Genomic DNA, 24,557 nt, shown 5'->3' on the forward strand with positions numbered 1-24,557 from the left:
TTTTTATGAAACGTATTTTATTTATACCAAATTTTATTTTACTTCATTTAAATCATTCATTTTTAATTGAGCTTCAATTTATTTTTTATTTAATTTACTATAAAACAAAACATTAGCATTTAATTTAAATCATGCATTTTGTAAGTACATGATTTGTAAGGTCAAAATGACCTTAGGGTGTTGTCTGTTTCAGCAATTGTTATCTGGGAAACACAGACCTTATAATGTAGCACCTGACCAATCAGAATCAAGTATTTCAGAGAGCTAATATCATAAACAAGATCGTCAATGGCCTGTATAACGCTAATAAACTCATAATGTATTCAAGTCCGGCTTATCACATGACTGCTTACCATAAGCAAAAGTTGCATGACTACTCCATCATTTACCACAGTCACCGGCCCAAGAATCCTTTTATTACAAACACTAAGTATCGCTAAACCAGAAGCCAACTACACAACACAACCCCTTACTATACGATCTGCTCGCCAGCTACAGGGTTGAATAGAGGGAGATCACGCATCTGCTGTGAGTGTGACTTTACCTTTATTTTACTAAGTAGGCTCCTTAAAGCCTTTTTCAGATCAGATGTCTTCTCTGTGGGTGATACGGGATGACACTAAAGAGATTGATACACATCACCCACACATCATTACACGTGTGTGTGTAGATCTCTCATTGTGTGGATGCGGTGCCACTTCACATACACTCAACACATGCATATAGCGTGACACAGAGCAGATGAACACCCTTCAAACACATTCTGCCAGGTGAAATAACACACTTCCAGTGCTCATTATTAAATGCGTATTTTAGCCGTGATCAGCAAAACGCAGGAACTGCCAAAAGCGAAGGCACAAAACTGCATCGATGAAACCGTTACCTGTTAGCTGCAGTCTGAAGGTCAACACGCATGTTATGCCACGGTCAGACTTGACTTTGAGCATGCGAAAACCGTTCGGACGGTGCTGCGAAAATGATTCCTCTATCTTTTACATTTCTGTACCGAGACGCGAATTTGCAGGTCAGTTCACCAAACTTGAACTTTAATACGCAACAAAATATCTTCGGACCGGCTTGCGTTTCCGGTCTGATGCATTCACGTGCGTACGAATGGAAGTCAATGAAACGAAAAGTCAAGTGTGACCCCGGCATTGAATAATTCACAAAACATTGTACAACAAAGGCGCAAATACACCGAACTCTCAAAACAGACTTTTTCTAATGTAAAGAGACGGAATGATGACCGTATTCCTCATATATAATCCTACCAGACAGATTTGTCATCATCCCTTCTAAGATTTGTAAAGCGTTGACCATCTGTGCAAGACACAGATCCGTGTGATTTCAATAAAAAACTCATTCTAGTTATAACTGTAGTCATTCGACTCAGATCTGTTTGGTTTGAAGATCTGGAGGAAATAAATCATAACCAAGAAACGTTTGTGTCGATCTTTAAAGCTGTTTCTGATAGGTTTCTGCTGGTACTCACCTCTCTATCAAACTGGGAGAGGGGGGCGTCTCCACCGCAGTCCATTCCACCTCCAGACGACAGCGAACCATCCGAGGGTGACGTCATCTGACGCTTGGTGGAACCGTAGTTACCGACGGAAAAGTCGCGTCTCAGCGCGTTGCCGTTTTGAGAGGAGGAGCCTAAAATATGAAACACACCCATCAAGATGACAAGTTGTTGTTGTGAAAAGAACCTCTGTGTCCTGACCTCTACACAAACCCAAAATGCTTGGGGGCCCCTTAGTGGCCACAAGGGGTTAAATAATTTGATGATTGCTTTTGACCCGATCGGCCTGCATGCGTTGCACCGGACACACCTAATAATAGACAGGTCTGTCTCGGTTGATAAACCAATCAAAACTTCAGTCACATTTAATGATTATTAAAACGTCTTAGTTACTGCGGACTGATATTGTGAATTCTACTTTGCTGTTGTTAGATGCGCCTGTGAAAATGATATGATAATGAGACGCTGGATCCATAGCGTTAAAAGCACAAACTGCATGGCATGTTTCATAGACAAATATGTCATGACAGACAAAAAGATGATTTGAGACCAAAGGCCTTTAATTCTGATTTCTCTGGAAACAGACAGGTTGCTTGTAGGATCAGTTCAAATACCGTCGAGCATTGAACGTCAATGGGCAATTCCAGCGTTATGGATGTGACATACAAATGCTCAGAGAATCTAATTGTTAAGAATATATTGAGCCATCTGTTTATGTTTTGCTAAACCCTTGTTGATAGAGTCTAAACATCAGGAAGATGTCAGTCAATGGAAACATTTTCTATTTTTAAAAAGGGAAATAAACAGAAAAGGACACAGTTTTGGGAGACGTCAAACTTTGTAGGATTTCTGTGAATTAAAATGCGCAAACCTGAAGCACAAACACGTTGCGTTAATAATCCGTTATGAATGTGACAATCCTGAAAATTTACCCGACTATGAAAAATCATCCACTAAAAACAAAACAAATGCTTTAAAAACTTGAAGAGAGACCTCACATGGGTATTTAAACCGCACAGTGTTGATATCTGTGCTGTTAGCATAGTCAAAACCGTTGGTCAAACTTTCATTTCTTGACATCTTCACGGAATTGCCCCAATATGTTTACATTTGCCTGTTTCTAAAGCACACCAATAACTTGTAAATGAAAGTGAAAGTGACCTATTTGTTGGTTTTGGTGAACCATACCTGAAATGTGACCTCTGCATTTAACCCATCCAGAGAGTAGTGAACACACGTACACCCGGAACAGTGGGCAGCTATCACTGCAGCGCCCGGGGAGCAGGTAGGGGTAAGGTGCCTTGCTCAAGGGCACCTCAGTCGTTACCTGCCGGCCCTGAGGATCCAACTGGCAACTTTCTGGTCACGAGTCCGACTCTCTAACCATTAGGCCACGTGTACTGTAATTGCCTAGTTTAAGTCCGTCTTTAGTAAGTTAGATCACAGCATCTATCTTATGTTTTTTTTTTAAGGGAGGAAAATATATTTGATACACTTAAATATGTTGAGCAATTCAACTTTTATAAGTGGAACGTCACCATATTCTAGAAAGCAAGCATTGTCTAAAATCATGAGGGGTCTTTAATAAAACAAATATACATCATTGTTGTTTTGAATTGTGTTCATGCTATTGTAAATTATCAAAATTTGCCCCACATTTTTCAGGGTAGTGGTGCCACCCCGCCACAGATACACGGTCATGAAGCGCACATATCAAATATTTGATTCCAAAACAAAGAATGTTTATTCTTATACCAAACTGTAAACAATTTTGTGTGCTGTTATGCGGCCTCCGGTCTTGACTTTGCTTAGGGCCCCTACGGTAAACACGCTCTGGATGAAACAAACCCTCAGTGATAAATCACATTTTATCACTGTTAAGACAACAGCTATAAGAGTTCTGTTTTTGGTGTCTATCATTACTACGATGATGAACAGGTGCGTGAATGCGCGTCAGTACTCACGTGTGCCGAGTCCACTGCTAGTGCTCATAGATCGGCCCGGCTCCGGTCTGGTTTTACTTATGGCGGGGATACTGACGGATGCTCCCAGAACGCCACGGCTCTCCTGCGAACGCACGTTCTGAAAACACCACATGGGTCAAAAACAGATTATTTAGCTTGTTTTGCATTTATGGGCATGTCTGAAACTGAACCAAGAGACTATTTCTACACAGCAGTGAGATCTGGAGATGGATGGAGACAGAGGAGATTTGGCATGCAGAGAAGCAGACAGATTGTAAAGCAGGAAAAACCGAACCCACACAGGGACTTGAGAGCAGCAAGTCGGTTTGCTTACACAGATTGAATGTGAGCTAATGCATGAGGCCATAAATTTCAGGTTAGTTTTATATCGCGAACAGATGGAGCGTGAGCGTGTGTGTGTCATTCTCTGCTCCTACCAGAGAGCAGATGGAAGCGGGGGTCCCGGGGGCGGAGCTGAGGGACAGGGAGTGGGAGGAGAGAGGGGAGGAGTCCTGGGACAGGAAGTGGTCAGCAGAGGTGACCGTCATGTGATAGACATGCTCAAAGCTGGCAGGAGTGGAGATAAGGTGGAGGCCAGGAGAGGGGAGAGGAGAACCAGGCTACGGCAGTGTGGAGAAGAACAGAACAAAATATGGACGCATGCAAAACCGCTCGATAACAGCGTAAATAAAGACACAATATTTAAAGAGATTAAGTCGTTCAAAAGACAACATGAAAGTATTCATTTACTGAAGATTAAGCAAAACAAATGATTGTGTCTATGAAATGTCTATCGTGAGGGCTTATGCATTTCATGTTGTCTTCATAAAGTAAAATCAAATCCCACATTAAAGTGAAACAACAGGTTGGACATGATTATAAAAAGATGCTCAGATGGATGGAGGCGTGGAGATACAGGAAGAGAACATGAGAGGAGACGGCTGCTCTTACCATTGGCAGATCTTTCAGGATTTGGATTCCGTCCCCGGGGCCCATGTGAACCACATGGTTGAAGTTGGTCGGGTTTGATATCAACTTATTCCTCATTCCCGGGTCTCGCAACATCTCCCTGAGGATCACAACATACTCTGTTACACTTCTCGAGATTACGTTTACGACACGACGTTGACGTCATTTCTAACGCTCATGTTTAAGTTCACCTCCGCTGCAGGAGTCTCTCCTCCTCGGGTATGCGGAAAGAAAAGCGCCGTTTGCTGTTCATGGTCCTCACCAGCTGTTTGCGGCTGTTATCAGACGTCTCGGGAACCACCAGCTCATCCCCTTCTGCACATCATCACACAACACGTCAACACTGTTACATCACAGCTGCGTGAGCAGTGACGGTTTTTATGCAAACCAGTTACATTTTAAACCAAATTAATTCATTAACAAATTAATCAAAGGTATGAAATTTAGTGGCATCTAGTGGTGAGGTTGTGAATTGCAACCAACGGCTCACTCCACCCCTCCCTTTCGAAGCACTACGGTGGCTCTCACAGGACAAAGATGTCTCCACTTTTTTGGTTCTTTGCTGAAATAACGTATTTACGCGCCGTTTAATTTGTCCATTTAGGGCTACCACAGAAACAGCATGTCCAATTCCGTGTGTTTGTAGACTGAAATACCTCATTCTAAGGTAATAAAAACGTAACGCTTCATTATGTAAACACCTCTGAAGACATATTTTTTTATATTATATTGCATTTCGGTCCCAAAAAAGGTCCCGCTGCACCTTTAAATGTCATTTTATCAGTCATGCTTTTTGATAAAAGTTCCTGATATTATTGTAAAGATGTAACCTTCATGAATTTTCTGCCCCGACAAAACCAAGGCTATAAACATGTGATAAACCATTAACGTGACTGATTTAAGCAAATCGTGAAGGACTAAATCAAGCCTTAAATCTATCGAGCAGGAGCGCTCGGAGAAACAGCAGAAGGGTGTCTCACCTGCTGTCTTGTTTTTGAAGTAGATGAGACGTACGGTTTCCAACTCCAGCAGGTTCAGAGAGCCGTCAGCGTTCAGAGGAGTCACCTAAACACAGAACACACAAACATCATACAGCATAAATCACAAAGGTGAACGTGCCTCTTAAACATTTCAGTAATATGCAGTTTGACAAGTTGTACTTTTTTCAAAGGCATGGTCTGAATCCACTCCATAGTGTTGACGTCGAATACGTCCACCGCATTCTCACTATACACTGACAGATAAGGTGCGCTATAACCTGAAAAACAAAGGATTACCAACATGAGAGTGATGCACTTTACGATTTCAAATCACTCGCATCGCGCCACTTACGGCAAGCAGTGGGCGTGGCGGGCCACATCAGCTCCTGCTGACGCGAGCGTCTGCCCTGACAGTCCACGTACACACCGATGCTGCTGAAACACAAGAGCAGCTCTTTGTGCGAGATCACCACGGCACAGAGCGCGTCCAGGTTCAGCACCTCGATGAAGCCCAGCGTGTGGTCGTCCAGATGGAGGAGGCTGATAGGAGCTCCGTCTTCCTGCAGGTCATATCGCAGGAACCCAGACTGGAACCCCACGCAGAGCTTCTCGCCCTGCAGACCCATCCACTGCACCGTGCCGGGGACCGGTATGTCCCGAAGCTTCCGGTGACGTGTTTTACTCTTATTGAGCTCGAAGACGATCACCTTGTCGGGTTTTTTCATGGCCACAAACAGACAGGTGACAGAGCCGTGTCTGAGCGTGCCAGAGACCAGAGTGTGGCAGCCTTTAGTCTCGGCTATCTTGTGGAATTCCACCTCGCGGTCATCCAGGGACGCCATGGTGTAGAGTCGCACGTGACCGTTCCGGCCCGATATCACGGCGATGAGCTGCTCGGAGGGAATCAGCTCGATCTGATGGACCTTTTTATCTCCTACCTTGATAATATCTGTGATCGTCATAAAAAAAATCAACTGTGTTTATTGTCACTAGAGAATGCAGAGGATTAGTAAACACAGATATTTAACTCACCGTCTTTGGTAACATGAATAACATACAAGCCCTCCTCATTGCCCAGCGCTATCCTCTCATGATCTGCAGATATAACAAGTGATTAATAAACTCGTTTTACAAAAGACGTTACTCATTTAAGTCGCTTTGATAAAAAGGTTCTGCTAAAAGAGCACATATGTATGAATCGTAATAGTTTGGTTTAAAACATGTCAGCTGAAGTGCATTAGTCTGTCCTAAGTGTTGTTTTGTACCTATAATAGCAGCAGAGTGTGTGGTTTTGATGAGAGGCAGCGCGCTGTCGTACGCTTCTTTAGGCACGTAAACAAAGCGTTCCTTCAGTTTGCTCTTCTTTAAGAGGCGTTGCAGCTCGTTCAGAAGCCCCACCCACTTTGTTCTCTCCTGATCGCTGTCTGCCAGGATTAAGATGGAGCATTTCTGCCTGCTGGAGGACGACGCCGTCACCTGCAACCAACATTACATTATCAATATACATATATATATACACGCATATAATACAATTCATACAATATATGCAACACAAATATCTCAAGTTTTATAATGTCACGACTAAACTCTTATTTGATGTATCCCTCACAAGAAAGATTGGATAGAGGGGTATATTACAAATTATTATTGTGACAATGAAATGTATATGGTTTGTATAATAATATACAAAAAAAGGACAAATACGGAATAATAATAATAAACAATACACAATAGCAAAAGTCAACCCACAATATACTTTAAGAAATTTTTATTTGAGATACATTTGCTAGAATTTGATAGTCTTATTTAAATTAACTCTGCATATAGTAATTTATTGTGTGTCTGATATTTGACCTGTGTTTTGAATTCCATAACCTTTTATGTTTTACTTATAGTCATTTTTTCTTGTACAGCTGCTTTGTAACAATGAAAATTGTAAAAAGCGCTATATAAATAAAGCTGACTTGACTTGACAAAGAAACAAAAGTATTAAAATATTGATTATATGTATTGCTTTTATTTTAAAGTGAATTTAAAATGTACTTTTGTTGAATTGATAAAACACGTTTAGTTGATATACAGAGACAAAATATTATTATTGTTATTATAATTATTATGTTAAATCTTTTATTTAATTATCATTTATATTGCATTCATTATAAGAATTATGATTTGTCGTATTTATATATATATATATAAATTTTTTATACAAAGATTAAAAATACTAAAATAAAAATATGTAATATTTTAGACAATTTAATATTTTATCATTTATTCATATAGTTGTATTTATTAATGATATTGGATTATAATAATTATGTTTTGCTGTATGTATATTATTTTTTATTTGAGATACCAAAATATTAAAATACTAAGTATAATTATTATTATATTAAATATTATATTTTAGGATTTCATTATTTATTCATATATCTATATATATAATTAGTTCATTATATTTCATTCAGTATAATAACTATGATTTGTTGTTTTTATAAAACATTTTAATTTGAAACACAAAGATGCAATTTATTAAAATGCTAATTATTATATTTATAATTTAGATAATTTAATCATTCGTTAATCATTCAGATATTTATTTGTAACATTTATTATATCGCATTCATTATAATAATTTAGACTTGATACTGATCATTTTTGTAATCAAGAAAACTAACTCACCCTAAAGATGCAGGGAATGTCCTTCCTGTTGGCATGAATGACATCAGATGCTAAAACTGAGCTAACTGAGAACTCCTCGTCCCTGCGAAAGACACAGTCAAACCATGAGACGTCATACAAACAACAACGAGCATCAGAAACCGACTCAGACGTTCATCCTGGTCTGACCTCATGTCAATGACCTGGTTCACCACAACACCAGGCCGAACAGCTTTGCCCTCTGGGAGATCATACAGGAAGAGTTTGAAGTCACAGACCACAGCGATGGCTCTCGCCCAGCCCTTCTTCACACCCAAAGGCTTAGGAACCTGCCAGAGAACATCTCGCAATCAGACATGAAAAACTAAAACATTTCTTTCACATCGTAAAGGTAACTTCTTACCCTAACGTGGCCCTCATAGGCAGTGCCGATGCCCTTTTGTGGGTCGATACCCAGCGGCCCTCTGGTCTGATCCGGTGGGATAGGACACACGGCGGGGGCTTTATCCGCACAGGTCACATGACACGAGAAGTTACAGACTGCGGGAGAAGATTGTGAACGAGATGATTATTCAATAATAACGCCATTTCCATGACAACCTACGCTGTTTCCATAGTGACCCCTACCTTCACACGTACAGCCCTGTCGGATCAGACCCACCATCAGTGACGTGCACTGGCTACATTTAGTGGTTGTAGTGAAGGACTTCACAATAAACTGATGCGCCTTTGGCTAAAAAGGAGAGAGAAGGTACTATGAAGCAAACAACTAACATTCAATTGACATGAAAACTGTTAAGCAGCTGATATCACTAGAGGAGAAGACTGATTTATGTACTTTAGGAGTGCTGCGTTCAGAACTGCTGTATGCCGATGGAGTTTGTGTTCTTCGCTGCGGTCGATCCACCTGCTGAGAAAACAGTCACAACAATGCTGATCCTCCAAACGGAAACGTTCATTTTACATCTGTAATAAACTTGGAACAGAAAGTGTCCTTGTAAGGTTCAGGGGTAAGAGGTCACCTCCTGGGGCTCCACGTCACTGGTGGTTGAGGGCGATCGAGAGTGGGACGTGACCTGAGATTGTCCATCATCTTTACATGAAGGCGTGTTGGACAGGCTGGAGTTATCGATGGAGTCCATCTGTTTGAAATGAAAACATTTACATTTAGTCATTTAGCAGACGCTTTTATCCAAAGCCACTTACAAAGAATTCAGCTTTGCAATGATAGCTGCAATGCAACATATCGTGCATCATGATACCATGCATACAGTTACAGCATCATTTAGATCCAAGACACGGCTAAAAACAACAAAACACGCGACAGGATGACAGCACAAAACTCAAACATCAAGGCACTTTATAAAAACTGATGATGTCATTGAAAAACTGACCAATATCATCTTTCTTAACGGGTGCGCTTTGTTTTGTGCTAACTTTCCGCTATCTGTGGGGTTGTTCACCACCAGTCTCGTGGACGAAGCACTGATGTTAAATACATAGTCAGAAAGTATTTTTTGGGATATGCTACATAGTAATGCAGGCATGCGTAAGCCACACAATAAAGCTAGAGACCACTCAACCAAACACCACAGAGGAAGTGCTTACGTGTCTGCCTTTACCGGCCGAGCCACTGGTAGAGGTTTGCTTTAATACAAAACCAGAGAGAGACAGAGAGAGAGAGACAGAGAGAGAGAGACAGAGAAAGAGAGACAGAGAAAGAGAGAGAGAGAGAGAGAGAGACAGAGAGAGAGAGAGAGAGAGAGAGAGAGAGAGAGAGAGAGAGAGAGAGAGAGAGAGAGAGAGAGAGAGAGAGAGAGAAAGAGAGAGAGAGAAAATAATATAAACACTCACACAAAAGCTTTTGTTTCAAATGAATCTCTCAAAATCCCATCAAAAAGAATCAAGTTTAGATCAAATAAAAACAGACGAATGCCAATGCTTCAGATACCTACATCAAACCGATCCAGGGCAGAGGTCGGAGCATTGAGGAATGCCAGGAAGGAATTCTGGGAGTCTTGGTGCTTGACACCTGGAATACAAAAACTAATGTCACACAAACCCGCCGCACAAAAGTTAAAGGAACACACATAATCCTACATAATATACACACTACCACTTTGCTTGACTCATAAACAGCAAGAGTGACGTGTTTTACCTGAAGACACACGCAGGTTCTCCATCTCCTGTTTGAGTCTCTGGATGTCTGCGTTGAGCTCCTGGTTACTCTTCTCAGATCCCTCCAGCTTACTGTACGACAACAGATAATAAATCAGACGTTACTGACACTAATGACAGATCCATGCATTACTCTGGCTACGTTTGCAAATGTCAGACGAACTATTTGTAAAATCAACATGAAATGGTGCTATCAACCAACTTCACTCTTGTGATATTAAATCAGACAAGCACACAGAAGGTGTGTCCTACCACTCAGTGGCCATGAGAGACCCTTTCACTTTATTCAGCTCTTCCTGAATGGTTTGTTTGGCTCTGATCTCAGCGTCCAGCGCAGACTGAAGCTCAAGACGGGCGGACATGTCCAACTTAGCCAAACGTCTCATCTTCCACGGCATTTCCTAGAAAACCATTGACAATATTAAGGAAAATATTCTTCGAATACGAACAACCATGTTAATAAACGAAAGCATTCTTACAGTAGCTCGTGCTCCCAGGCTGGCACTCCTCAGACCTTCCAGCTCCTCGGTCATCTTAGTGGCCAACGCCTGCAGATATCCCCGAGCATCTTTCTCATCGCTGACCCTGAGAGATAAACACAGCCATTTACATTTATGCATTTGGCAGAGTTTAGTACTGCACCGCCTGACATCACCACTAGATGGCTCCGGAGTTCAACAAATCACGAGTGTATGGTTCCAGGTTGTTAAAGTCTTCGAAAGTTCATCCACTGGGATTTTGTTGAATTATGAAAAGGGTATCATACAGGAATGGGTGGTGTCTAACCATTGAATGATTTCGGTGATCTGGGCTTCCCAGTGGGTGACGCTCTCTTTCTTATCAGCCAGTTCTCTCATGTCTTCGTCCAGCTGTTTGTTACTACAGCTCAGCTTCTCAAACGCAGTCGTCATCTACACAAACACACAACGAAACACGTAATGTTGCATTAGTGGATTTCTGATGTCACGTTCTGCAGGAGAACGTGGAGGATACTGACTGTCCTCCCAGTAAAATCTAAACCGGCTGGAACATCTTCTGTTCAATGAAGCCAACGGAGAGAGACCACAAACAACAATGCTAAGTGTTTCTTCTTTCTAAAATAAGTGTGCATATGTACGATCTCTCTGGCATTGTGAGAACAGACGGTTTGGTCTAACAACAAAAATCCAATAAATCTCCATGTGTTCACCTTGTCGAGCTCGTTGGAGAGCTTCTTGTTCTCCTCCATCAGCAGGACTCTTTCTCTCTCGTACTTCTGCTTGTTGTCACACTCAAACTCCTCTCGCTCGCTCTGACTGTGAAAATGATTTATTGAAAATCTGTATTATTGCACTCAACACAAAGTTACGAGAATGCCAACGCACTGACACAGCTTCGTTTCAGGGAACGTATTTTGTGGTATTGTAATTCTTTAGGCCCATTTATAATGTTTTCAAGTAGTTGGATGGGACATTATAGTTTCCAGAAAAAGCTCTGGTAGAGATTTCAACATTGAGTTGATTGTCTAAACTTTAGAGATGCACTGACATTTTAGCAGATATGTGACCCTGGACAACAAAACCAGTCTTAATTGAGAAATTGTGAATTATAAATCATCTACAAGCTGAATAAATAGGCTTTCCATTGGTTTGTTAGGATCGGACAAATTTGACCGAGATACGACTTTTTTTAAACCCTGGGATCTGATGGTGCAAAAACAAATCTAAATATTGAAGAAAACTTTCCATTGAAGTTGCTAATCAGGAGCGCTAAAGCAGACCATTGCTAAGAAGAAACAGCTTTATTTTAACGCTCTCAACGGCCTTATCGGTGTAATGACAGTGTAGAGAGTAGATGAACCCGAAAGCAGCAATTCTAAACGTTTCATTGATACCAAACTTGAGTGTGTAATTCCCAAAGAGCGGCCAGCAGCCAGCAATGTTTCCAGACGTGTTTTCGGCCATTTTTGCTTGTGATTCTGCGGCATTCACTCACACAAAATGTTCTTCTCAAGACTGGTCATGTGGTCCAGGGTCACGTATGATAACAAACAATCTGTGATCTGAAATCATTATACTTTCACGCTGATTTGAGCTTTGTTAACCAAGTTCAATAACATGCATTAAATGTATAGTGGCTAGTTTATTTGCACATCATCAAATCGTTTTCACTGAACATGGGTTGAATCCATTTGAAGAGGCACGAAGATTTTCTTTAGTTAATTTTGGCCCATAAATCCTGCAGGCCAAAACATCAGTGCATCTCTAACTACCAAAATCTTTTTTTTTATCCTGATTTGAACCATTTAACCTCTTAAAAGGTTAAAATTAGAGTCAAATAACTCATGTTGTTGTTTACATCATATGCGGTCACATCAGTACCTCTCTCTGCGGGTCTTCTCAACCTTATCCTTCAGCATCATGATCTCTTTCTTCAGAGCGAGCTGCCGTCCCTCGGCCTCGCGCAGTTCTTTCTGCAGGTTCTTCAGTTCGTTGGCGTGCTGGAGGTCTCTGCGTGACAGCTCTTCCTCATAATACGCGGTCTTCTTCTCCAGGTCCGCTCGCAGTTTACCGAGCTCCTTGTTGTGCTCTGAGGTCCCGACGCCTGGAGAACGGCCCACCTGCTTCTGCTGCTCCACAACAAGAGACAAGAGATCATCACAGATTCGTTTTTTGCTGCTGTAAAACAGTGCTGCGAAACCTTTCTGCAGATTTGTGCAGACCTTGGTTCCCTCCAGCTCCTCTTCCAGCTGTCTGCTGTACTGCTCGCTGCGTTCTCTCAACTTCTTCTCCTTCTGAGCCTCAGCTGACCATTCTTCAGCCTGAGCTTCCATCTGCACACAAACACACAGAGATGCTCAGGGAATCAGGTATGAGAGGCTGTCGACCAATCAGCATCCAGAGCTCCTCACGCTCACCTCTTTCTTGGCTCTCTCAGCTTTGCGTACATCCAGTCGCAGCGCCTCCACCTTCTGATTGAGTGCGTCCATCTCCTCCTCTTTGTCCCGGAGCTGTCGCGAGAGACGTTGTTTGTGCGATCGCAGCTCCGTCACTCTCTCGCTCACCTCGCTGAACTCCTGCACGGCCACTTTCCTCTGGCTGTCGGCCTCTTTTAGCTCTTTACCCTGACATTTCTGTTTCTCCATTGACTCCTGCAGGCTCTACATTAACAGACCATAATACACGATAAGATCAGACTCTACACAATATAAGCTTAGGAGTGTAACACACAGGTACAATGGTCTCTTTTAAAAAGTAAAAATAGCTGTTGTTGAGATGGTGAGGAGGTGTTTGCGAGTTCCACCTTCTGCACATCTTCTCTCTCCTGCTTCATGTTCTTCAGTTGTTTTTCTAGAGAGCGAATCTGTTTGGAGGATTCTTCAAGATCCCTTCGGGCAGCACCGGTCTGATCTAACTGCTGATGGACCTGTCCTGCGTCTGCCACCAGAGAAACATGTGAAGAAAGAAAAAAAGAGATCTATGAAAAACATGTTATGCGTTTAATTTATTTGACAATCTTGGTAGTAAAAGACAAAACAGCATCATAACAGAAACTAACACAACATGACGAGTGTTGTTTCGTTTTTTTGTACCTGCGATCTGTTTCCTCAGGGTCTCGATCTCCTCCTTCAGTCCCCGGATCTCGAACTCTCGGCTGGCAGAAACGGGTCCGTCCGTGCTGGGGTTATGCAAAGCCTGGACGGCCTTAGTGGACTCTGAGGACCAGAAGACATTTGAACTGTCAGCCAGCCAGAAGCACAACTTCCGGAGAGCATCAAGCAGATTTCTGCAAAAAGAACTCGAGGTATTTCTGTGTTTATGTGGATTGCAGAGGTCAGACCTTGGAGTTTGCGACCGAGCTCTAGTTTCTCCTGCTCCAGACGGCGGATTCGTCGTTCGTATGCCTCTGTGGCCAGACTGTCTTCCAGACCGCGCCGCACACACACGTCCATTTGCGCAGGAGATTCTGACCCCCGCAAGCAGCCGCGGTCTGATAACGTACTGAAGAGCATGAACAGGGTCAAGGCCAATCTCACAGATTTGAACTTATTATTGTTAATAATCATTTAATCGTGTGGCCTTACCAGTTACTGGTGTAGGTAAAACCCACAAAAGGAAGATGGCGTCCGGAGAAGGCGGTGTGGGAAGGAGGCGGCATTGCCTCCTAAAAACAAAGCAGAGATATTTGAAGCTGTTGCAGCCGAGGTCAAAGATCCAACAGGTTATGAGTACAGTCTCCTACCGTGTTTTTGAGGCAGTCATCATCCACATCAAAGTTTGACGTGTCCGACGGACTGCTGACTTCTGGGATGTATGGAGCGTCGCAGTTGCGGATGTTCTCCCAGTCGATGCCGGAGAAGAACGGATGCTGCTGGAAGTCCTGGATGTCGTTCTGACCCAGCCTGTGTTCGCTGCTGCAGATCAGCCTGCGGATCAGGTCTTTGGCGTTCTCGGAGACATCTGTAACATGGGCGGGGAACTGGAACCGCTCCTGTGATATCACAGGACAGAGAAGCGTGTGAGGTTGTGTTATTGTGCATCATTCAAAAAATAAACTGGTTACGTAATATTAAGGGTAGTGACGCCATTCATTTCAAACAATGAAACACACTGCTATGAATTTGCACCTTATGGTTCATAATCTTGCCGTAGGTTTCCACCAGAGACTCGGCATAGAAAGGAGTTTCTCCATACAGCATCTCATACATACAGACGCCCAAAGACCACCAGTCACACTCAGGGCCGTATTTCCCTTTCCCGTCCTCCATGGCTTGCAGGATCTCTGGAGAGATGTAGTCAGGTGTTCCCACGGCAACGGAGGACTGCACCTGGGAGAGGGACATGAAGCCAGCCTGAGAATCGCAGTGATGCTGGAATCTTCTACAGAGGAAACTTTGCTAAACAACTTATGGTGTGTGATTTATCTAAAAAAATCATCAATAATGTATGATATTTTAGCTTTTGCTATAACCCTATTAATGGAATCGAGGTCACATAGACATGGTAAAATTATATCAGACAATAAATCTAGGCGTAGCCTAACATCCACAAAGTCATCAAATTTGGAGGAATAAACCTCCAGACCGTTTAACTCACACTTCAGTAAGTGGGTTATAAATGCTGTTACATGTTGTTTTTAAAGGAGTAGTTCACTTTAAAATAATCCCCCATTGACTTTCCATAGTAGGAATTAGAATTACTATAGAAAGTCAATGGGGGATTATTATAAACATTTTCTATTAAATGCTGCTTAAAAGTTAACATTTGTTTTCTTTTAAAAAGGTCATTATAACTAACAAAGGCTCCTCAAGGTTTCCGTAGCTCATAACATCATACGAAACATGTCCTGGTATTATTTCAGGTCTGTACCTGTGGCTGTCAAACCTGCGTCAGGCCTAGAGAAGAACATATGAAGACATTGACATTTATCTGGGTGAATCTCATAAACCTGTCAGGAACAAGTCCGATTCATATTTCACCGTAATAACGAAAGAAAAAATATATTCTAGATTTTGCATGACCAGAAATATTTGTCACTAAATTTGGTCATAAATATTATTATTACTTATTATACTAATGATGCACATAAACTGACATCAACTTAAAATCACAACGAAGAAAAAAAACTCTAAATAAAATCATTTATTTAGTTTAAATTCTACTCATTTAAGTGACATTGATATGAATTCTGTCAAAGTTTTCGTGAGATTTAGCCATTGAGTGTTTGTTATTAAGACTTGAGAAGAATTCAGGATGTGCATGTTCAGAACGTTTCTGTGTCTGAGCGGTTTTAGATTGCACCCTGAAGTCAGTCATTGATGTTGAAAAACAAAACAGATCCCTAAAACAAAATGCTGTTATTAGCACACTCATCATCACCGCAAAATGCAAATGAGCAATTCAAGCCGTCTCATAGGCAGCAGCCAGCAGAAGTGGGCGTGGCCTTGGGGCACATGTCAAGTGTACATAAACAAAACCTCTGAGAGCACAGACCGCAAAAGCGAGAGACAGAAAGATCACTAGAGACCACTAATGAACCGGGGAGATGATTGGAGCTTCCTGGCCGGGGTTCATGGGTCCGAGCAGGCGGAAACTGTCTGTAACGCAGCCTGTGGCAGATGTGCGCAGCTGGAAGAATTTGTGGAAGTGAGTCAGGAAATGATCTGCTCTCGCTGGCAGAGACACACACACATGAACACTTGAACATGTGAAGAGACACACACATACACACAGGCGTGTGAACACTCACTCTGCTCTTGTCAGAAGTCGGGAGGACATCCTGCCGCACTGTCTGCGACGGACCAGAAAACAGCAGCATATATCAGCAGAAATAAAGGCTGCTCTACTGAAATACATCACTGATCATACACTGGCGGGTTTAAAATCAAGCGTATTTTCAATTCAAGCGTGACACATGGTGCTTCTATCCTTTACGATCAGAAGTATTACCAAAATATGACTCACCGTGATTATTTACATAAAGTAGAAATAACTCGGACATGCTTGCTATGGCCAATTGTGATGAAAGAGCCATAGGTTGGTTGTTAACATGTGTATTTAATAATTGTAAATAATGTCCAAATATTTAAAGTAATAATACATTTAAATTTGATTAAAATAATAGAAATTTCTGATAATTATGGAATTTAAACTATAATGTTATTTAACAACAGTGATGTCACTTCCTAAAATTGGAGCAAAGGGGTATTTTGACGATGTAAGACTGGCTTTTGTTTCAAATATTCTTGAGATCTAAACTTGAAATGCTTTTTTAAACTAAAAAAAGGAGTTCCCATCTATTCTGTGCTCTGATTGGCTGTTCTTTCTTCATTATTCAATCAAAGTCAAAAATAGTCATGAAAAAGTGTATGCTTGCAAAATTATATTTTTGTCTAATACACTAATTTCAGACATTCAAGCATACTTTTTTTATCACAGATTATTTGCATACAAGTTTTCATATTCTCCGAATGGACTTTTAGCTCTTATGTATTGTTTATATTTGGGATTAGTTTGTCTTTTCTTGAATATTATTTTATATTTTCATTTTTATATTATATATATATATATATTTAGTGCGAAGAGAAAGCTAAATAACAATTTCTTTGTACCAAAGCACAGAAGCTGACTGTACATCAACCATTATGTACTGTATTTCCAGAGTTGTTGTTTATATTACAATCATTTTGATTGGCCGGGCCAGCCCTGTCCATCATCATACCAGCTAAACCAGAACATGTGTCAGGCGTGTAAACCCCCCATATTTACAGTATTTTCAAATAGCTACTTAGCAACCGTCAACACACTGCGAAGGTTTCAAGTGTAGACACATTCGACCGAGCCAAACATTCTTTGGATAGGAAGAGAAGTAAAATATGGGAAAATAACCAGAACCAAAACAACAGCCTCTTGAATCTGCTGTGCTGATCTATACTGCCATGGAAATGAGGCAGACACCCAAAGTCGAACGCTTAAACTTGCATTTTCGATGCAATATTCTGACAGCCATGTAGTGTATGTTCTTTGGATTCAGTGATGTTGAAATAGTTACCGTGCCGTCCTCCGTGAGTTTAAGACAGGAGCCAAAGTCTGCGAGTCGAATGTGTCCGTTCACATCCAAGAGAATGTTGTCTGGTTTGATGTCTCTGTCGTAGAGAAAACACAGAGCGAGCACATCAACACACAACGTTTAGTTTCTTAACAACACTTCAGATCTGCATATTGAAACTGCAATCTTTTATAAAATCGAGCCTTGCTGGAATCACTGCATCGTTCATCGACTGCATCGAGTCGAAAAAAACCTTTAAACCCAAAATCTAGTTGAAGGCATCTTAAAGAAACGCAACAGTAATTCACTTCTATGTTAACACATATGAATCGATTCTGTATCTTAAACCACACGTCAGCTCACGTCAAAACAAATAGATGTCAGTGACCCCGAGCATCTAAACTCACACTCATTAGCATGACAGGATTAGTGTTAACTGGTTAGGAACGGTTTGTATCTGCCCTGTCTGTGACCTGCCCGCAGGGCAGCTGCACTAAAAACATAAACAAACAAGCATCAAAGTGTCACAAACTCTTCGTTTCATTAAAGTTCATCTGAGCCTGCGTGTGAGAGAACACGCTGGAGGCGAGAGAGATCTTATTCTCATTCATGCTTTTAGTCCTGTTCTTCCCTGGAAATGTGATCCAGACGGTTGATGGGGAGCTGTAATAAGAACGAGTACATGTGCGTATCCTTCAGCCTGCGAATCCAAGGAAAAAGGCTGAAATATGATTTGAAAAAATGTTTAATGCTACCGAGGCAATAAAGTGAATTTAACTATTAACTTGAAATGCCTAAAAATTTAAGCAAAACGGTTGAATATTATTTTGGGAATGGCCTGCATAAGCTGAACCGAATGCAGTGAGGCAGTGAGAGAGAGAATTGGGGGGCCTGCAGTGGTTTGGCTGTCCTCATTAGAGCCTGTGTTTATTTGCAGCTCTCTCTGTGTGTTTATAGGATGACTGAGCTACCGTGAAAGGAGGAGGCCACATCACAGATTGTATACTGTGCGCTGCGGGGTTCTCGCACTTTTTTCCCCCAAAAGGTTTCTAGCATCGCCTGAAACCAGACGTATGTTTGCTGTGCAGTACTCATGATGTATGGTTGTTATGTGTTTGCTTTGTTTTTTATAAGGTTTAAGCATGGGTCATGGCATGTTTTTTTGGCTGTTAGCTTATTGCTTTCCTGTAGAAAGCTTTATTGTAGCTCAGTGGGAAGAAAATGGTGTTACCAACGCCAAGGTCCTGGGTTCTATCCCTGGGGATTGCACATGCTTGGAAACAAATGTATAGGATAATGCAATGTTAGTCGCTTTGGATAAAAGCGTCTGCCAAATGCGTAAAAATGTAAAAACAAATGCATTGAAAGTAAAGAAATAAATACAAAAAATTATCAAATAGAGGTGTAACAATCACACAATTCAATACAAATTTTTTGACGGACTAAAATATTGGAGGCAGTGTGTAAATGTGATTGACACAACATGAGATCGTATTTTTGACGTGCAGAAATTTTGGACGTTATTTCAGAAATTATGTTCAATGGCCTTGAGACAGAAAACAAACTTTGTTAAAACATTTGAACATTATTGACGGATTCAAAGCAACAACATGAACAAACGTTACTGCACATGCACGCTCTTGTGGCCCAAACTTTAGGTACACATCCACAAAGTCCCTGAACATTATTTTTGATAACAAGCAATAAATAACATTTGCAGGTTAAAACTACATCTAGCCCGTATAATTTTGGGTTACAAATAGAAGAACTGTTATTTGGCTAACTTAAAAGCGGCAAAATTACACGACCCATTCAACAAATTGTTTATTAAAAAGCTAATATACAATAAAATTCAACAAATTGTTTATCAAATACAATTACTTATCAATAAAATATTAATATAAATTGAATAGAATACAAATAGATATATTATCAGCCACAAGCCAGACCGATCAACAAACAGAGACTGTAAGTTAACATCGAGCCATCCACATGCATCTGATAAAGCCAAGATATTAATACAAATTAAATATAAAATTAATTGTATAGCGGAGGCGCTATCCGGCTCTCTGTATGAGGACATGAACACATGAACTCCATCTCCAGAGCTGATCTTAGAGTTTCTTTCATACGCATTTCACTGTTAGAGAAAAGATATCGTCAACCACACACAATTTGCGACGACCGGTCAAAATAAAAGTCTGCTAAACTTGAACATTCAGTATACGGTAGGTAGGTAGATAGATAGATAGATAGATAGATAGATAGATAGATAGATAGATAGATAGATAGATAGATAGATAGATAGATAGATAGATAGATAGATAGATAGATAGATAGATAGATAGATAGATAGATAGATAGATAGATAGATCCATATGATTCAGACCTAGAGAACACTAAGTAGAAATGAAAGAGAAAAGAAAAACCAAGCTCCTGTTTATGTCATTTATAGTTAAGCACGTTCAATAAACCATAAAGGAAGTGATAAAGATGGAGAGAGAGAGAGAGAGAGAGAGAGAGAGAAAGAAAGCTGAAGAATGATTTCCTATTAAGGCAAGCGGTTGATGCCAACTTAACGCATGCCTGCGAAAGCCACTGGAAACTCTTATCAGATGAGCAGCCATGTTTACAGAACCAGACTAAGACGTTTCCACACATTGCCAATGTGAACACAGTCAGAAGAGAGACATCTCTCACATTCAAGATTTACGGATTGCAAACACAAGCTACTCAAAGCAACTTCAGCATAGATCTCATAAAAATGCAAGACGTCACGCCATAAAAAAAGCTTGAATTAACTCCAACTATTTTCCCATGGACAGACGTTCCAAAGTCATGAGCTGCTCCTAAACCCTGTCATTTTCCCTATAAATGCGTAAACAGTAAACACTGATGGCTTTTAGTGACCCAGCATTCCTTTCTCTTGCTTCTATTTGTTATTTGTCAGTCTCGCGAACGGGGGGTTTGAACAACAGCAAACGCTCCTCCCAGATCCTTCTGCAAATAGACCACTTACAGTGACGACTGTGTTTCCTCTACACGCAGCTATTTTCTCTCCCTGATTTTACTTTCCACACATGGAAAAAATCTTTCCTGCTGTTTTAGGCCCATTTACATAAAAAAATTGATAGTAAAAAATCACCAGCTCCAGACACGTGACAAGAACGCTTGTGACCTGTTGGTTGGTGAACAAAAAGCAAAATTAATACAAGCTGATCTATAAAAAAAAGATATACGCAAACAACAGATGATTTAGAGAAACTTGGCAAAAAATATTGCTGGAAAATTTCTAATTCTGTCTGCAACGATAGCCCTTGGGCGACCCCATATCCATCTCGAGTCACATAAAAAAATCTAATTTAATGTGCATTATCACATAATGTGATAAAGTGGGAATAGAAATTGGATAAGAGGTGATCTTTTAACACAGGCTTAAATTTATATAATTTTAGTACATATTTGTGGCTTGTCTTGGTGAGAAGATTTTACATCAACAATAATCTCACGTGTATGGAGTGGTTTTTCTAGCTGCTATAACAATTAGCATTAAACAGTTTCAGAGAACAGCCCTTACAAGGTGTTTTCTAACTAAACCACGCATTAAGTAACTACGAGCACTCTTACAACAAACTAATTTACTTTAAAAAAAAAAGTGTAATTTTTGTAATGCCAAAACGCCTCTTTGTACACAGCCCTTAATATGACGTCTACTGTAAAATAGCATCATCTACATCTTTTCACTTCCTGGAAATTATGCATTACTTCCTGTGAGGAGAAGAACAACCACCAGCGGTTTACCATTTCCTTCAGGGTTTACACCACATCCTGTTTTGTGGTTTACGTCATACCTTAACTTCCTCAACAGGTGCTTTTCTTGAATGCATCTAAACGACGTGACAAAACAGAAAACACAACAAGGACATGAAGACTGAGATTGAATTACAGTGCCCCAGGAAAGCAAGATATAAATGTCATCAATAATGGGAAAGTTATTTGAAACTATAGCTGTGAGAGGGGAGGTGCGTCAGCTGCTCGTGCACCGGTCTCGCAGAGAGAAGCGACAACAGGGAAGGCCGAGGCGAGAGAGGACTTTCTCACCCTTCCCTGTTGTCGCTCCTCTCTTATACTTTCCGAGCTCCTCCGTGAGAGATGCGAGACCGGCGCACATGCAGCTTGTTTTCACTCCCGTCACCGGCCGCGCGCCGTTCCCTCACGGCTCTCATCCCGCCCTCATCGCCAGTTATGTTTTTATTACCTTAGAATGAGCTATTTCTATCTAGTATCTACATACACGGCAGGTCCCCTAACATGGAAAACACCATGTTGTTTCTACAGAAGCTCTAAACGACAAACTGCTCTACGTTTACTAAATACGTTATCTCCTTCGGGAAAGAACCGAAAATGTAATGACAACAGCCACCGTAGTGTGTTTTTTACCAGTCCATGTGAACAGGGCTCGAAGTGACGGCCCTGTTAAAGAAAACGAAAAAAAGCATCCCCTTTGTAAAACCACCATCCCCCCTTCCCATCCCAATTATTATATAATTGATTAGCCGAACCTCTGCTGTATGTAGACTACAAGTACTTGTGTTTTATTACACTCGCTGTATGTTATTGTATGTATTGAATTGTCTGTTTGGCCTAGTTTTAATAACAATGTGCATTTAAACAGGATATGTAAATGATTGTCAACATATCATTTCGTAATTTCGCAAAGAAATTAATAATTTTCCAGGTATAACAATGTCAAAAGTCCTGGTACTTCAGGTCCGAGTTTTTTTATAATACAGTCTTGCCTGGAGTAATATAGCTGCACCAGTCTTACGAAGTGTGGCACAAACCACACAATTCGCTGTCTGATTCAAATGAGTCTGAACCGGTTTCGTCCAGACTGAAAATCTGAGCAGCATCTTTAGTTAGCAGCATCCCAACATACATAGTAACGTCCTTACACCGGATATCACATACAGCTAGAGAAAATAACCACAAAGAAAACCCCCAATTGACTCATTATCCATAAGGGTGCTGACAAAAGCAGTTTAGGTCAGTATCCAATGACAGCTATTGAAACTCTGGGAGCCCCAAAGACCTGCTGTCAAGAAAGGGTCCTGATCCATCAGATCATTCACTCCAGAGAGACGGTGAGGGCCGGTCCTTCAGAGGCATCTCTGATCAATAACTGCCCACGCTCCAGATGAGGATCAATAACTGAATTATCAGACCGACCACCAATATCAAGATGTGCTCCATCACAGCTTGACCGGCTGCTGTGCGTGTTTGCATCTATTATTACAATAGAGATTGACCCCGTAATCAAAATCAACTCTAGACCTCGTTTCCACAGCCAGCGATTCACTCGAGCAAAGGAGAGATCACCTAAATCAATATTATCCCAAATTGCACAATCGCTTGGAGCTGAGCTACGAGGAGACGCCGATTCCCACCCCGATAATCTACACTTACTAATGACTACAGTTAACCCTAACTGTACTCCGTGAAGACTTACAGCTGTTGTTCTACAAGAACAGGAAGGTCTGCAGTGCCACACAAAGGTCATCGTGTAGTTTACTGGTGACTCCAGTGTCGGCTTCCTGCTACGAGACCGCAGGAATGCGAGGGGCTTTCTTCTGTGGCCTCAAAGATTTTGCAGATGCTGATCCGAGATATCTGCTCGCTCTTCATTCCTCTGGGAAGTCCTGGAATTCCAGGCCAAGACGATTCCGGAGATCCCGAGACTCTCCGCAGCTGTGCCACACCACACCCTGAATCTGAGACTTCAAACAGTTTCACGAAACACTGTTTGGAATGGACATTAAAGGGATAGTTCGCCCCATAAATAACAAATCTTTAATTTATTCCTCCTTAACGTGTATATGACACTTTCTTTTGTGGAACACAAAATATTTTGAGAAACGTCTCTGTAGCTTTGTGTTCACACAATGGAAGTCAATGCGTTTCATATAATTTCAAAATATCTTCTTGTGTTCTGCAGGGGAAAAATTAATTTTTTAAACTTAATTTAGTAACTTCCATTGAACTCCTTTGCCATGTAGTATGTATCGTTGGGTTCTAAACCCCAGACAGCCGTCAAAGCCTCAGAAATGACACAGAGGTGTCAAAAATCCCAGTCACGCCGCTGGGCCCTCAGAGGCATATGGGTGTTAGACGTCTCTCAGACACAAACCAGACGCTCTCATGGCCGGGCTGTGAGGGGAGGTCCTGTAAATAAACTGCATTCAGAACATTGCTGCCGCTGGCCCGGTGGTATTACGAGGGTTTGTCCTGGGCGTGACACATACCTGTCTGCGTGCGGAATGAAAATAATGTGGGAGGTGAACTGCTGACCTCTGTGGAACAGGTCGAGGCGCTGGCCAAAGTCTCACGCTGTGCTCGGATGACAGTCTACTTGACTGGAGCCGAACGCAAAATGACTTACAGTTGTTCACATCAAGAGACAGTTTCCGAACAGCGTCGGATTACAAGCACGTTTTTTCTAGAAACGCAACAGGATCTAAAGCCTCTTTGACATCTATCGGAACGTCAAAGCTGTTTTTTGACAGTGTGGCCACATAACAGGATTTTCCATCCTCTTCTAAAATAAGTAATACATATACAAACTCTAACACGGAAACAAGCTGTAGTCATGGGAAATAAACATACTAAAACACAATTACAACTGGTTTTTATTATTATAAAATGTACTATATTATATGTATTATTATACGAAAGTGGAAAGTATTTCTGTACAACAGGTGT

At 41.2% G+C, this 24,557-nt stretch overlaps 1 protein-coding gene across 11 annotated transcripts in view; it reads right to left on the bottom strand.

Annotated features, from left to right (window-relative positions):
* Positions 1–24,557, bottom strand: part of cdc42bpaa (CDC42 binding protein kinase alpha (DMPK-like) a) — a 40,273-nt gene that overhangs the window by 3,484 nt on the left and 12,232 nt on the right. Inside the window, exons 6-39 of one of the 11 annotated variants that reach the window (XM_079457841.1) lie at positions 17,802–17,895; positions 16,500–16,541; positions 14,878–15,078; positions 14,493–14,741; positions 14,335–14,414; positions 14,091–14,251; positions 13,843–13,965; positions 13,554–13,687; positions 13,168–13,410; positions 12,973–13,083; positions 12,632–12,879; positions 11,461–11,566; positions 11,058–11,182; positions 10,751–10,856; positions 10,524–10,672; positions 10,252–10,343; positions 10,049–10,125; positions 9,702–9,740; positions 9,116–9,235; positions 8,932–9,003; positions 8,721–8,826; positions 8,497–8,633; positions 8,283–8,422; positions 8,115–8,196; positions 6,698–6,908; positions 6,465–6,527; positions 5,785–6,381; positions 5,613–5,710; positions 5,433–5,517; positions 4,644–4,767; positions 4,435–4,552; positions 3,484–3,601; positions 1,493–1,653; positions 545–619 (exon numbers count right to left, since the gene is read on the bottom strand). In XM_079457841.1, the coding sequence (XP_079313967.1) occupies positions 545–619; positions 1,493–1,653; positions 3,484–3,601; positions 4,435–4,552; positions 4,644–4,767; positions 5,433–5,517; positions 5,613–5,710; positions 5,785–6,381; positions 6,465–6,527; positions 6,698–6,908; positions 8,115–8,196; positions 8,283–8,422; positions 8,497–8,633; positions 8,721–8,826; positions 8,932–9,003; positions 9,116–9,235; positions 9,702–9,740; positions 10,049–10,125; positions 10,252–10,343; positions 10,524–10,672; positions 10,751–10,856; positions 11,058–11,182; positions 11,461–11,566; positions 12,632–12,879; positions 12,973–13,083; positions 13,168–13,410; positions 13,554–13,687; positions 13,843–13,965; positions 14,091–14,251; positions 14,335–14,414; positions 14,493–14,741; positions 14,878–15,078; positions 16,500–16,541; positions 17,802–17,895 (4,687 nt within the window). Of the gene's footprint in view, positions 1–544; positions 620–1,492; positions 1,654–3,483; positions 3,602–4,434; positions 4,553–4,643; positions 4,768–5,432; positions 5,518–5,612; positions 5,711–5,784; positions 6,382–6,464; positions 6,528–6,697; positions 6,909–8,114; positions 8,197–8,282; positions 8,423–8,496; positions 8,634–8,720; positions 8,827–8,931; positions 9,004–9,115; positions 9,236–9,701; positions 9,741–10,048; positions 10,126–10,251; positions 10,344–10,523; positions 10,673–10,750; positions 10,857–11,057; positions 11,183–11,460; positions 11,567–12,631; positions 13,084–13,167; positions 13,411–13,553; positions 13,688–13,842; positions 13,966–14,090; positions 14,252–14,334; positions 14,415–14,492; positions 14,742–14,877; positions 15,079–16,499; positions 16,542–17,801; positions 17,896–24,557 lie in introns of all 11 variants that reach the window. The other 10 variants (XM_079457843.1, XM_079457842.1, XM_079457836.1 and 7 more) reach the window with 10 other exon arrangements.

This window comes from Barbatula barbatula (genome assembly GCF_947034865.1).
Source record: "Barbatula barbatula genome assembly, chromosome: 6".
NCBI classification, from domain to species: domain Eukaryota; kingdom Metazoa; phylum Chordata; class Actinopteri; order Cypriniformes; family Nemacheilidae; genus Barbatula; species Barbatula barbatula.